The sequence below is a fragment of the Myodes glareolus genome, chromosome 19 (assembly GCF_982192425.1).
Source record: "Myodes glareolus chromosome 19, mMyoGla1.1, whole genome shotgun sequence".
Lineage (NCBI taxonomy): Eukaryota > Metazoa > Chordata > Mammalia > Rodentia > Cricetidae > Myodes > Myodes glareolus.
In genome coordinates this window covers 45,022,137-45,037,330 of record NC_142044.1, presented here as the reverse complement: position 1 = coordinate 45,037,330, position 15,194 = coordinate 45,022,137, and the positions used below count along the sequence as shown (strand labels likewise).

General features: G+C 43.2%; 1 protein-coding gene across 6 annotated transcripts in view; it reads left to right on the top strand.

Annotated features, from left to right (window-relative positions):
• Positions 1 to 15,194, top strand: part of Tcf20 (transcription factor 20) — a 93,946-nt gene that overhangs the window by 33,696 nt on the left and 45,056 nt on the right. For all 6 annotated transcript variants that reach the window (XR_014997898.2, XM_085678492.2, XM_085678489.2 and 3 more), the window contains exon 2: positions 5,368 to 11,124. Coding sequence is in view for 5 of the 6 variants with exons in the window: in XM_085678492.2 (XP_085534618.2) it covers positions 5,404 to 11,124 (5,721 nt within the window). In the remaining variant the exon portion in view is untranslated. The remainder of the gene's footprint in view (positions 1 to 5,367; positions 11,125 to 15,194) is intronic.

The window sequence follows — 15,194 nt, the reverse complement described above, 5'->3', positions numbered from 1 at the left end:
GAGAAGAAAAAAAAAACAAAAACAACAGAAAAAAAATTAAGGATTGGGCCAACATGGGAAGAACTGGAATTGGGAGAGCCTGTTCATGCTGACCAGAGACTGAACTATCATAGTAGATATTCTTGGACATTTGTGAGGGAACTGGTGGGAGTCTATATCTGCTGCATGCAGTTGCCTCTAGGTCGTAACAGCCTCTCTTTTTCCGATCTTTTTAATCTAATCGCCCTTGTTCTTCTCTTTAACACTGCTGGAAAAGACTCTGAAAAGTAGCACCACTACCGCCCCAGCTCCTGATCTGTTGAATGTGGACAGCAGTGCAGAAGGACGGCCAAACTGGGAAAGCAGCATCTTCTGGCCTGGCATTGTTGATACCTCCTGAGCTCAAGGGCAAGAAGTAGTTTCTGAGCTCAGAGAAAATGGCTAAATGTTTAGGTTGCCAGATATCTGACAGAGCCATCCCTGTTTGTAGAAATGCTTTCCCAGCCTCAGAAATTGCCTAGTCAGAGCCAGGAGAGTATATTTCTTCACTGTCTCCAAACTGGGGCAGAAGCTGGAGGGTGGTAGAGCCTGTCCATTGTCTTTGTACTGTCCCTCCAAGGTTGTAAAGTAGTTTATCACTGGGTGAAGAATGAGTCACGAGGGCAGATAGTATATCCTTATATCCTCACATGGTATTTAAGTAGAATTATTGTCTCGAAGACTGAAGTTTTTTGTTTGTTCTTTATTTTATTTTATTTTATTTTTTTAAAGTAAGGAACATACTCTGTTGTTTTTCTGGCAATAGAAGGCCATTAGTTAAACCTCCTTGGGAAGCTAAGAACTTTCTTGAAGATATTTGAGAGGACTTTAGGGAGAAAAGAATGGATTGGGGAGTGTAATGCTCTTAGATGATGACAAAGACAATAAAAATTAATGCTAGTTTTCTATAAAACGGTGAGGTTACCAGCTTTCCACCAGCCTGGAGAGAGCAGTCACAGCTGGGATAGTCTGGACCTCATTGGTACACCTCTGTGGCCCATCTGAAATGTGAAGTTTGAGGAAAGGGAAGAAAAGTGTGTTGGTAAATCTCTTTCAGATACACGTGAAAATCCCCATTGATGACCAGCTGACTTTGGGATCTCTCTCCTCTCTCTCTCTCTCTCTCTCTCTCTCTCAGATCATATTGGGATATTTTATATGCTGATAAATTGCAAATACTTCAAGCTTATATTTTCTAATTCTGACATTTTACTTTTCCTGACTGCTTTACTAGAAACTCCTACAAAGTATAAACTTGGAGCACATTTGGTACTCATACTTCATGTGCACCAAGAGTATGTACTCTGCAGGAGATAATGGCTATCATTTTTTTTTCTTTCAAGTCTATAAACTATATTACTATAGGAAAAGAGGAATAATCCACAGTAAAGGGGTGTTTAGTACAGGGCTAGGAACAGGGCCACAGAGGAATTTTTCCATGTCTGTTTTCTCTGTAGAGATGTGGTTTAAAATAACCAGGCAGCCCCAGGCCAAATTGCTGATATCTAAAGTGGTCTCCTGGTAGCTCTGATTTAGGAAAAATAGGAAGCAAATGGCATGATTTACATTCAGACCTTCAGAAGCTAGTTTTACAGAAGAGTTAACTAAACAACACAGACAGTGTCTGTAAGGAGATTAACTCTGGAAGCAGCTTTTCATACCTTCAGTTAGCTGCTAACTTTAATGTTTTGTTCAGTTTATCTCTCGTCAGCCACTAAGAACTAAATTCTAAGAACTAGAAGTATGCTAGAAACAAGGGAAGTTTAGATGTTGATGGAATTGTTCTTGGCAGTCCTAAAGATTGGAGGAGTAGAGAACCAGCTGGAACAGAATTGGAGGGACAGCACTGAAGGGACATGTTATGACCTGATAGAGAGTCCTCTGCATAATGTAGTAGGACAGATGTGGCCAGTGGTGCTCTCATGAACTTGATGAATTCTGTACCTCAGTTTGCTCATCTGTAAAATGAGAGTCGGGTCTTGTGAGGCTTGAGTTAGTAACATTGTAATTGCTGGAACAGAGTCAAACATTAAACACCTAAGTAGATGGTGTTTAAGCAGACTCATGGAAGAAATGGTATCTGTTGAAGAGGCATTTGAAGGTGACAAGAAGTGGTTTTCTTCAGATCCTGACAGTTCTTTTTTAATATGGACATTTAAAAGGCTAGGTTTGAGTCATGTGACATACATAATCAGACTTAGTCCCATGTCTAGCTATATTAGTTATAAGGTATTTTAGAAGTGGGTCAGGAGCCAGGCTTGGTAGCACATGTTTCTTTAATGCCTGCACTCAGGAGGCAGAGGCAGAAGGATCCCTGTGCTGAGTTTGAGGCCAGCTTGATCTTTATATTGAGTTGTAGGATAACCAGGGCTATAGAGAGAGACCCTGTCTCAACAGCAACAACAAAGACTAAACCAAACAAAAATGTCCATATCTTAGGGCTAGAGATTATTTTAGGGCTAGAGAGATGACTCAGTAGTTAAGAATGCTTGTTGCTGCTATTCCAAAGGACCTGAGTTGGGTTCCCAGTACCTACCTATCTTGGGCAGCTCACAACTGCTTGTAACTCGAGCTGGCCTCCAGGGCACCTTCACATACATAGCATATACTTACTCAGGCATAAACACACAAAATCAGTCTTTTAAAAAAATGTGTCACTGGGTGGTGGTGGTATACACCTTTAATCCCAGTACTAGGGAGGCAGAATAAGTTGGATTTCTGATTTCGAGGCCATGCTGGTCTACAGAGTAAGGTCCAAGACAGCCAGGGCTACACAGAGAAACACTGTGTGTGTGTGTGGGGGGGCTTGGGGGGGAAGGACACACACACACACACACACGAAAACAGTTTAAAGTTGCTGCTCATCTGCTGTGTATTTGTTTACTTTTGAAGTGTTTCCTCATATTTCTCATGTGTAGGCAAGTTAACTTGCGGTTTTCCATAGAACTGAACCCAAAAGATTTTACAGGTAGCTTTTAAGTGTCTTCCAGCTCTGTTTTTAGATTGATGATACTTCTTCTCTCACCCCCTTAGCACTATCTCTGAATATGTGAGCTCTAGCTTAGTTCTGTAAGACCTAATTTTTTAAGCCATTTCATCGTCCATGCAAAATGTCTGCTTCTGTGCCTTACTGTTTGACTGACATATGAATATTATAGCTAGAAACAGCAGTCTCTGCTTTTTAGGAGTTTATGTTTTAAGTTGAAGGGAGAGGTAAGACAGTAAGACAGTAAACATTTCTTTGCTTTTATTTATTAGACTTTACTGTAGCTGTATTGAGAGTGAGGGAACAAAGTAGGGGAGGAAGGAGGAACAAAGATGAGGGTTCGTAGTAGCTGTTTTAAACAAGATACTCAGGAGGAGGTCTTGCTAACAGCTAATGTTTGTCCAGAGACTGAAAAGAGGTGAGAAGGACAAGCATGTGGCTGGCAGGAAGGGGGTGGTGTAAGTATCTAAGTGAGCATGGTAAGCAGAGCAGAGTGTTGGTGGCCTAGCCCAAAGCAAGGAGATGGCAAATGTAATTAGTTGCCTATAGGCAGCTCCATTTTTACTTCCTTTAAGGGGGACTAAGACACAAGCTCCATAGGCCACTGTGGGAAAAGTATATTAGGACTAGCTATGTATATTTCATAAGCTTTCATAACTTTTTAAAGGTTCGTTTTTAAAGTCCTTTGAAGAAGTTTGACCTTGTCTTACTCTTTTTTGACTCTGAGAAAGGAGACAAGCCCAAGCAAAAGCAAAAGTAAAATCAATTTAAGAGGCTGAAAAAAGGGCTCAGTAGGCAAGAGGATATATTGCTCTGGCAGAAGACCCAGGTTCCATTCCCAGCACCCACTTCTGTTGACTCAACAACTGTCTATAACATTCCAGCTCTTAGATTTCCAACATCTTTTTCTGCTCTCAAGTACATATATTCATACATAGACACATATACATCCACATAACTAAAAATAAACATGGAAAAATCTATTTAAATAAGAGGGTGGTATATTAATAGAGATGCAGAAGTAGCAGCTCAGTCAGATAACTCTGGAAACCTGGGTCCTGGATGTACACATACATTTTTATGTATGTATGTATGTATGTATGTATGTATTATATGAATGGTTGGTTAATTTGTTGGTTTCATATTTACTTTATGAATGTTTTGTCTGTGTGTATGTCTGTGCACTGTGTGTGAGCCTGGTACCTTCAGGGATTAGAAGAGGGTATCAGATCCCCTGCAATGGGAGTTAGAGATAATTGTGAGCTACCATGTTGGTATTGGGAATCAAACTCAGGTCCTTTCTGCAAGAGCAACAAATGCTTTCTGTGTATATGTGTACTACGTATATGCCTGTACCCAAGAAGATGAGAACAGGGTGTCAGATCTCCTGGAACTGGAGTTCCACATTTTTGTAAGCCAGTCACTAAACCCGGGTACTTTTAGCCTCGGAACCATCTTTCTGGATATTCTTTTCAGCTCTTTGTTTTTTTATTGTTCTTTACCATAGGAATAATAGTAACAACTGAATTTTAGATGGCAAATGGAAAGCCACATGGAAAATAGAAGTACTGAAACTTCTTGGAACCTCAAAGGAAAAAAAAAAAGACTAGTAACTGCTATTCTCTGGCCTATGCTGGCCTATATCTAGCACTTAATACCTGGAAGTTGAGGGTAGGTGGTCAAGAGGGGGTTCTTGGGACACAATTTTATGTCAAGAGGGGGTTAGATTGGATGTTTATATGGGTGACTAAGGAATCCATAATAGCAAAGAGTTGAGTGTCCTAGAAAATAGTCATCATAGGCAGTTGGTAATTACAGTCAACCTGAAGTGGTTTGCATTTGAGTCTCAGGGTAGTTCTGTTTGTCAGTCGGTGAGTGGAGCAGGTATGAATAGCCGCTGAAAGAACTGCCTCATCATTATTTGAGGTACCTCACTTTAGCAGCCAGTCTAATGATTGAAAATAAAGAGATGAAAGTGGTTTGTGTTACCCTTCCCTACTATAACTGAAGATTAATTAAGAAATATTTTTTTTGTTGCTTGTAATAACATCCTACTATTTACCCCAGTTGAATATTTATCCCAGTTGAATTTGTGAGGTTTGTTTATCTAATAATGATGTTTTTAAAAGACTTTATTGAATATGTTTGTATGTACCTAGTGTTTTCTTTGTTGTGTTACAGATGCCTTCATTCTTTAGACTATTTCCCTGCTTATTTGCATTATCAGAAATGGATAGAATAAGGAAAAAGGAGGTGAAATTTAAAGCAGTCTGCTTTATCTGGTCATTGGGTTATTTAGGCTTGATTTTTGTTTGTACCAGTCAGATGTATGGCTCATCCTTTTCTTTCTTTTCCTTTTGTAGGAGGGCTGTTGGCCTGCTGCTGTGCTGCTGAACAGTATGCAGTCCTTTCGGGAGCAAAGCAGTTACCACGGAAACCAACAGAGCTACCCACAGGAGGTACACAGCTCATCCCGTGTAGAAGAGTTCAGCCCTCGTCAAGCCCAGATGTTCCAGAATTTTGGGGGAGCAAACAGTGGCAGTGGTGGCACTGGCAGCAACAGTAGTGGACGGCGAGGAACAGCAGCTGCTACTGCAACCATGGCTAGTGAGACCTCTGGCCATCAAGGCTACCAGGGTTTCAGAAAAGAAGCTGGAGATTTTTACTACATGGCAGGCAACAAAGACCCTGTGGCAGCAGGAACCCCACAGCCTCAGCGAAGGCCTTCTGGTCCTGTGCAGAGCTATGGACCTCCCCAGGGGAGCAGCTTTGGCAATCAGTATGGGAGTGAGGGTCATGTGAGCCAATTTCAAGCACAGCACTCTGCCCTTGGTGGTGTTTCTCATTATCAGCAGGATTACACAGGGCCTTTCTCTCCTGGGAGTGCTCAGTATCAACAGCAGGCCTCCAGCCAACAGCAGCAGCAACAGCAACAGCAGCAACAACAACAGCAGCAACAGCAGCAAGTACAGCAGTTGAGACAGCAGCTTTACCAATCCCATCAACCTCTGCCCCAAGCCACTGGACAGCCAGCTTCTGGCTCATCCCATCTACAACCAATGCAGCGACCCTCCACTCTGCCATCTTCTGCTGGTTATCAGTTAAGAGTGGGTCAGTTTGGCCAACACTACCAGTCTTCTGCTTCCTCCTCTTCCTCTTCCTCCTTTCCTTCACCACAGCGTTTCAGTCAGTCTGGACAAAGCTATGATGGCAGTTACAGTGTGAATGCTGGATCCCAGTATGAAGGTCATAATGTGGGTTCTAATGCACAGGCTTATGGAACACAATCAAATTATAGCTATCAGCCTCAGTCTATGAAGAATTTTGAACAGACAAAGATTCCACCAGGAACCCAGCAGGGGCAGCAGCAGCAGCAGCAGCCACAGCAACAGCCACAACCTCAGCAGCAGCAACAGCAGCAGCAGCCACAGCAACAACAGCAACATCCCCCCCAGCATGTGATGCAGTACACCAATGCTGCCACCAAGCTGCCCCTGCAGACCCAGGTGGGGCAGTACAATCAGCCTGAGGTTCCTGTAAGGTCCCCTATGCAGTTTCACCAGAACTTCAGCCCTATTTCTAACCCTTCTCCAGCTGCTTCTGTGGTTCAGTCTCCAAGCTGTAGCTCTACCCCTTCTCCTCTCATGCAGAGTGGTGAGAATCTTCAGTGTGGGCAAGGCAGTGTGGCCATGAGTTCCAGAAACCGAATTTTACAGCTAATGCCCCAACTCAGTCCAACCCCATCAATGATGCCTAGTCCTAATTCTCATGCTGCAGGATTCAAAGGATTTGGATTAGAAGGCGTGCCCGAAAAGCGATTGACGGATCCTGGGTTGAGTAGTTTGAGTGCTCTGAGTACTCAAGTGGCCAATCTTCCTAATACTGTCCAGCACATGTTACTTTCTGATGCCTTGACACCTCAGAAGAAGACTTCCAAGAGGCCCTCATCATCATCCAAGAAAGCAGATAGCTGTACAAACTCAGAAGGCTCTTCACAGCCTGAAGAACAGCTAAAGTCCCCTATGGCAGAGTCATTGGATGGAGGTTGTTCCAGTAGTTCGGAAGATCAAGGTGAGAGAGTGAGGCAACTAAGTGGTCAGAGCACTAGCTCTGACACCACTTACAAGTGTGGAGCTTCAGAGAAAGCTGGCTCCTCACCAACACAAGGTGCTCAGAACGAGGCCCCTAGGCTCAGTACCAGTCCTGCAGCTAGGGAAGAAGCTGCCTCTCCAGGTGCTAAGGACACACCGCTGTCTGAGGGGAACACAAAAGTCAATGAGAAGACAATTGGGGTGATTGTCTCCCGGGAAGCCATGACAGGTCGGGTAGAAAAATCTGGTGGACAAGATAAAGGATCCCAAGAGGAGGATCCTGCTGCCAGTCAGAGGCCACCTAGCAATAGTGGTACAAAGGAAGCCAGCCACATTTCACTGTCACAACCAGATCCTCCAGGAGGAGGGAGCAAAGGAAACAAGAATGGTGATAATAGCTCTAGCCACAATGGAGAGGGGAATAGCCAAAGTAGCCACTCTGCAGTAGGCCCAACTTTCACAGGCAGGACTGAGCCTAACAAATCTCCTGGAAGTTTGCGCTACAGTTACAAAGAGAGTTTTGGATCAGCTATACCACGAAATGTCAGTGGTTTTCCTCAGTATCCTTCAGGACAAGAAAAGGGGGATTTTACCAGCCATGGGGAACGAAAGGGTAGAAATGAGAAGTTCCCAAGCCTCCTACAGGAAGTACTTCAGGGTTACCACCACCATCCTGACAGAAGGTATCCGAGAAGTGCTCAGGAACATCAAGGGATGACTAGTGCCCTGGAAGGAACTGCAAGGCCCAACATCTTAGTCAGTCAAACCAATGAATTAGCCAGCAGGGGCCTTCTGAACAAGAGCATCGGATCCCTGTTAGAAAATCCCCATTGGGGACCATGGGAAAGGAAGTCAGGCGGCACAGCTCCTGAAATGAAACAGATCAATTTGTCTGACTATCCCATTCCCAGAAAGTTTGAGATAGAGCCTCCATCATCAGCCCATGAGCCTGGAGGCTCCCTTTCTGAAAGGAGGTCAGTGATCTGTGATATTTCTCCACTAAGACAGATTGTCAGGGATCCAGGGGCTCACGCATTGGGACATATGGGTGCTGATGCCCGAATTGGGAGGAATGAGCGTCTCAACCCAAGTTTAAGTCAGTCAGTCATTCTTCCAGGTGGGTTGGTGTCCATGGAAACAAAGCTGAAATCCCAGAGTGGGCAGATAAAAGAGGAAGACTTTGAACAATCCAAATCTCAAGCTAGTTTCAACAAGAAATCTGGAGACCACTGCCATTCTACCAGCATCAAGCATGAGTCTTATCGTGGCAATGTCAGCCCTGGAGCAGCAGCCCATGATTCCATTTCAGACTATGGCCCCCAAGACAGTAGGTCCACACCAATGAGGCGGGTGCCTGGTAGAGTTGGTAGCCGGGAGACTATGCGGGGTCGGTCTTCTTCTCAGTACCATGACTTTGCAGAAAAACTGAAAATGTCTCCAGGCAGGAGCAGAGGTCCAGGGGGAGACCCTCATCATATGAACCCACACATGACTTTTTCAGAGAGGGCCAACAGGAGTTCTTTACATGCTCCTTTTTCTCCCAACTCAGAAAGCCTGGCCTCTGCTTACCACACAAACACTAGGGCTCATGCTTATGGGGACCCTAATACTGGTTTGAATTCCCAGCTCCATTATAAGAGACAGATATACCAACAGCAACAAGAGGAGTATAAAGATTGGACCAGCAGTTCTGCTCAGGGAGTGATTGCTGCTGCACAGCATAGGCAAGAAGGGCCACGGAAGAGCCCACGGCAGCAGCAGTTTCTTGACAGAGTACGGAGCCCCCTGAAAAATGACAAAGATGGTATGATGTATGGCCCACCAGTAGGGACGTACCATGACCCAAGCACTCAGGAAGCTGGGCGCTGTCTCATGTCTAGTGATGGTTTGCCTACCAAAGGCATGGAATTGAAGCACAGCTCTCAGAAGTTACAAGAGTCTTGTTGGGATCTTTCTCGGCAGACTTCTCCAGCCAAAAGCAGTGGTCCTCCAGGAATGTCTAATCAGAAAAGGTATGGGCCACCCCATGAGACAGATGGACATGTACTAACCGAATCTACACAGTCATCCAAACCTAGTAATGTAATGCTACGGCTTCCAGGTCAAGAAGATCATTCTTCTCAAAATCCCTTAATCATGCGGAGGCGGGTCCGTTCTTTTATCTCCCCTATTCCCAGTAAGAGACAGTCCCAAGATGTAAAAAACAGTAACACTGATGATAAAGGGCGCCTCCTTCACCCATCCAAGGAAGGTGCTGATAAGGCATACAATTCCTACACCCATCTTTCTCACAGTCAGGATATCAAGTCTATCCCTAAGAGAGATGCCTCCAAGGATCTTCCAAATCCAGACAATAGAAACTGTCCTGCTGTTACCCTCACGAGCCCTGCCAAGACCAAAATACTGCCCCCACGGAAGGGACGGGGATTGAAATTGGAAGCTATAGTTCAGAAGATCACATCCCCAAATATTAGGAGGAGTGCATCCACGAATAGTGCTGAGGCTGGGGGAGACACAGTCACACTGGATGATATACTGTCTCTGAAGACTGGTCCTCCTGAAGGTGGGGCTGTGGTTACTCAAGAGACTGAGATGGAGAAGAGAAAAGGTGAGGTTACTGATGTAGTCAGTGCAACTAACCAGGAATCAAATGTTGAAAAGCCTCTCCCAGGGACTTCTGAAGACTGGCGTGGCAGTGGGGATGATAAAGTCAAGACTGAGGTACATGCAGAAACAGCTCCTGCTGGAAAGGAACCTTCTGGTACTATGACATCCACAGCTTCACAGAAGCCTGGTGGTAACCAAGGGAGACCAGATGGTTCCCTGGGTGGGGCAGCACCACTAATCTTTCCTGACTCAAAGAATGTAGCTCCAGTGGGCATTTTGGCTCCTGAGGCAAACCCCAAGGCTGAAGAGAAAGAGAATGAAACAGTCATGATTTCACCCAAACAAGAAAGTTTCCCCCCAAAAGGGTATTTCCCATCAGGAAAGAAAAAGGGGAGACCCATCGGTAGTGTGAATAAGCAAAAGAAGCAGCAGCAACCACCACCTCCACCCACTCAACCTCCTCAGATACCAGAAGGTTCTGCAGATGGAGAGCCAAAGCCAAAAAAGCAGAGGCAAAGGAGGGAGAGAAGGAAGCCTGGGGCCCAGCCAAGGAAGCGGAAAACCAAACAAGCAGTTCCTATTGTAGAACCTCAAGAACCAGAGATCAAACTAAAGTATGCTACCCAGCCTCTAGATAAAGCTGATGCCAAGAACAAGTCTTTTTTCCCTTATATCCATGTAGTAAATAAGTGTGAACTTGGAGCTGTTTGTACAATCATTAATGCTGAAGAAGAAGAACAGACCAAATTGGTGAGGAGCCGGAAGGGTCAGAGATCTCTGACCCCTCCCCCCAGCAGCACGGAAAGCAAGGTGCTCCCAGCTTCATCCTTTATGCTACAGGGGCCTGTGGTAACAGAATCTTCTGTTATGGGACACCTAGTTTGTTGTCTCTGTGGCAAGTGGGCCAGTTACCGGAACATGGGTGATCTTTTTGGACCCTTTTATCCCCAAGATTATGCAGCCACTCTTCCGAAGAATCCACCTCCTAAGAGGTCCACAGAAATGCAGAGCAAGGTCAAGGTTCGGCACAAAAGTGCTTCTAATGGTTCTAAAACAGACACTGAGGAGGAGGAGGAGCAGCAGCAGCAGAAGGAGCAGAGGAGCCTGGCTGCTCATCCTAGGTTCAAGCGGCGCCACCGCTCAGAAGACTGTGGTGGAGGCCCTCGGTCCCTGTCCAGGGGACTCCCTTGTAAAAAAGCAGCCACTGAGGGCAGCAGTGAAAAGGCTGTTTTGGACACAAAGCCCTCTGTACCTACCACTTCGGAAGGTGGTCCTGAGCTGGAGTTACAAATTCCTGAACTACCTCTTGACAGCAACGAATTTTGGGTCCATGAGGGTTGTATTCTCTGGGCCAATGGAATCTACCTGGTCTGTGGCAGGCTCTATGGCCTGCAGGAAGCGCTGGAAATTGCCAGAGAAATGGTGAGTAGGAAAATCTGATTACAAGCTTGGGTTCTGGTTACTTCACTTTGGCTTTGTTTCTTATACCTTAGTCTTTATTTTTATGGATCATTAGTTCTTTCCTTGACCCAAATGAAAATTTTGGAAAGGAGTAGCTTATATTTTCATCAGTAATGTCTCTGTAGATTGTAAACTTATGTTTTTGCCTATATAGTTTTGAGGAAACAAGGATTTCTGTTTTATCCCTTCTCAACCTTGATCCCTGCTTGTTAGGGGGTTATTTACTTTCAGCAGTACAGCTTTCGTAAGTATGTCAATTAGTTTCTGAGTAATAGTTTATTGCCATTTATTTGATTAATTTCTATAAACCATTTTCAATGTGATACAAATCACGCTATGATTTTATATATATTATATATTATATAATTATATATTATTATGTATATAATATATATATTATGTATAATATATATATATTTAAAAGCATTTAATTGCTTTAGATTTTGTTCAGTTTTATTGATTTGGTGAAGGGTCTTACTCTGTAACCCAGGCTGACCTCAAACTCACAATGCTTTTGTTTCAGCCTTCCAAGATCTGGGATTGCAGGTGTGAACTACCACGCCTGACATTTGCTCTAGTTACTAACTTACTTTCATTGCTGCTGTTGCTTTTTGTTTTGTTTTTCGAGACAGGGTCTCTCTCTTTCTGTGTAGTCCTGGCTGTTCTGGAACTAGCTCTGTAGTTCAGGCTGGTCTCAAACTCAACCAAAATGTTTGATTGTTCATGACTGTTCACTCAGGGGAAAAAGATGCTAAAAAAATGATTATTTAGAAGTTTCTGTTACAGTATGGACAAAGCATTCACTGTGTAGACCTTGACATCTTCCCACTTGTTATCAGTATAGCACTTGTTACCCTAGGGAGAACAGTTCTCCTAATTAAGTTTGTTTGAGTTAGGGAATTTTACTTCTCAGACTTTGAGCTAGTGCTCCCATTTTCCAGCCCCACCTCACATATACCCTTCTCAAGGACCTGGGCCTTCCTAGGTTCTGTGCCACAAGGTCATTTGTCTCTCTCTCTCTCTCTCTCTCTCTCTCTCTCTCTCTCTCTCTCTCTCTCTCTTTCTCTCTCTCTCTCTCTCTTATGTATACAGTGTTCTGTCTGTGTATATATGTATATGCCTGCAGGCCAGAAGAGGGCACCAGACCCCATTACATGTGGCTGTGGTTGCTGGGAATCAAACTCAGTACCTTTGGAAGAGCAGGCAATGCTCTTAACCACTGAGTCATCTCTCCAGCCCCCGGTCATTTGTCTTTCTAGCTGTTCCTTTTTTTTTTTTCCTTTTTCTTCTTTTCTTTCTTTTTTCCAGACAGGGTATCTCTGTGTAACAATCCTGGGTGCCTTGGAACTGATTTGTAGATCAGGCTAGCATGGAACTCACAGAGATCCGCTTGCCTCTGCCTTTCTAGTTTTGGGATTAAAAGTGTGTGCTAGCATGCCTGGCTAATTGTTTTCTTTTACACTTTACTCTTTGCTTCCTTTGAACTCACTGGATCATTTACTTCTTAATCCAATTTCCAGCTTTCAGAATTTGTATGTTTTCTTACTTCACATCCTCATTAGCCTTCAGGTCTTAGGATTTCTATTGCTATGATAAAACACCATGACCAAAAGCAGCTTGGGGAGGAAGCGAATTATTTTATCTTAGAATTGGTGGTCCATCATCCAGGGAAGTCAGAGCAGGAACTCAAGACAGGAACCAGGAGGTGGGAACTGATGGAGAGGCTGCTTACTGGCTTGCTCAGCTTATTTGCTTATAATTCATGACCACTGGCTTGGTGGTATCACTTGCACTGGATCTGACCCTCCCACATCAATAACTAATTTAAAAACACATCAGAGACTTGCCTGAAGGCAAATCTGGTAGAGGTATTTTATCAATTTAGGTTATCTTCCCAAATGACTCTACCTATGTCAGGTTGGCAAATCTAGCAGTATACCTGGGAATTTACACACTTTCCTCTGTGGGAAGAGACCATGTGTGTAAACATTTCAGTCTACTATATTTAATCAGATTGTTGGTCACCACCAATAATCAGGCTCAATCCCTTACTCTGTATCTAAATTTGTAGTCAGTGTTACAGAAAGTAAAAGACTTTATTTATAAATGATGGAGCTACCTTAAATCACAATTAGCTCCTTCTTCTGAAGTGTGACCGGTGAATAGCATTTAAGTGAAAACGTTAAAATTGCTACTCAAAATGTTAGCCTACTACTTGACAGATTTGATCCTAAAATAAAATCTGGAATGTTATAATTGGAACAAATAAAATAAATATGATAATGTATTTTTTAATCCCCCTCCTTTCACAATTTAGTGATTGAATGGAAAAAAAAAACCCGAAGCAACAATAACAATAACAAAAATTCCTGAGCATTTCAGAGCCCTTGAGATGGTTCAGCAGGTAATAGTGATTGGTGCCAAACCTGAGTTCAATCCCTGGGATTTAGGTGATGGAAATACTTTTTGTTTTTTAGAACTGGAGTTGAAATCACAACTGTTTCAGAAGTGCTTTAATTTTACTCTTTAAAGGATAGAAATTTGAAATACTTCATTTAAGGAGAATGATGTAAAAGTCTTTTGACTTAGTGCTTCTTTGAACCTAAAGCTCTGTTTTTAGATTTTATGTGCCTCTGCCATAGTTCCATCAAGGCTGCACATGTCATTCTCCGACAGCACCAGCAACTCACCTCTCTTCAGTCTCATACTGCAGCTTTCAGCTCATTTTCCTAACTCTTATATTCTTCTGTTTATTTTACATCTTACCTTAAGACGAGAATGCTAGCTTTGTATTTTAAACTTAACTTTTCAGAACACTTGAACATCTGTATTCTTGGTCAACTACCCAGTAAAATGGGAAAAGGAAGAGAAAGTAATGGCATTTTATTATACTTAAGAGTCAGCTTAATTGGCTTTCATGTTAATGCTTCTTCTTTCCTTTCTTGCTTTGAAACAAGATCTGTGTGGCATAGGCTGTCCTTGAATTCCTGTTTCTCCTGCTTCAGCTTCCCAACTGCAAGGATTTTAATTAACATTCATTGTCACAACCGACTGACTTTGTTTTGGTAGAAGCAGGTGGATCTGTGTGAGTTTGAGGCTAGCCTGGTCTACATAGTGAGTTCCAGTCCTGTCATGATAGTAAGACATTGTCTCAAAAAATAAAGACACATGGCTGGGTATGGTGGTGCATACCTTAAATCCCAGTACTCAGGAGTCAGAGGCAGAAGGATTTTTGTGAGTTTGAGACCAGCCTCATCTGCAAAGTGAGTTCCCAGACAGCTATGTTACACAGAGAAAGTCTGTCTTGAAAAATAACAAAACAAAACAAAAATTCGATAAAGCCATTAATCTCTGTATATAAGAAAGTTGAAGGAAATCTGTGGTGGTGAATTTAAATTTTCAGCTTGACCTCATCTATAATCTCTTAGGATGCACTGCTCTGAGTGTTTCTGTGAGGAGTTTCCAGTGAGGTTTAAGTCAAGGAGATCTATCAAAGGATGAACAGAGTCTGCCTGGTAATGAAGTTGTTTAACCCAGGGACTCGTACGTGCTATGCAAGTATCTACCACTGAGCTATATCCCTAGTCTATAGTGGATTTTTGTTTTGTTTTGTTTTTTTTTTTGAAGCGGATCTTTCTACATAGCCCTGGCTGTCCTGGAACCCACTATAAATAGTAGGCCAGGTGGGCCTCAAACTCACAGAATCCACTTGCCTCTGCCTCCTCATTGCTAGGAATAAAGGTGCATCTCCCCCCTCCCCTTTTTTTAAGTAAACCTTTTCAAAATACTAGTATTATAATGGAGATTCAAACTAATTAAGAGTGTGTGCTATATCAGGGCAAACACCTCTCTACCTATGTCTAATCCCTACTCAGTTAATGAAGTGTGAACTCTAGAGGGCGCTAATGTGCTTTAAAGTAGTCCTAATGGCTTTCAATTGATGGGCATCTCCATACACCTAGAGAGATTTATAAACGTAGGAACTATGTGGCCAGGTTTGTGTAATAAAGAAGCTCAAGAAAGAGGAAGGA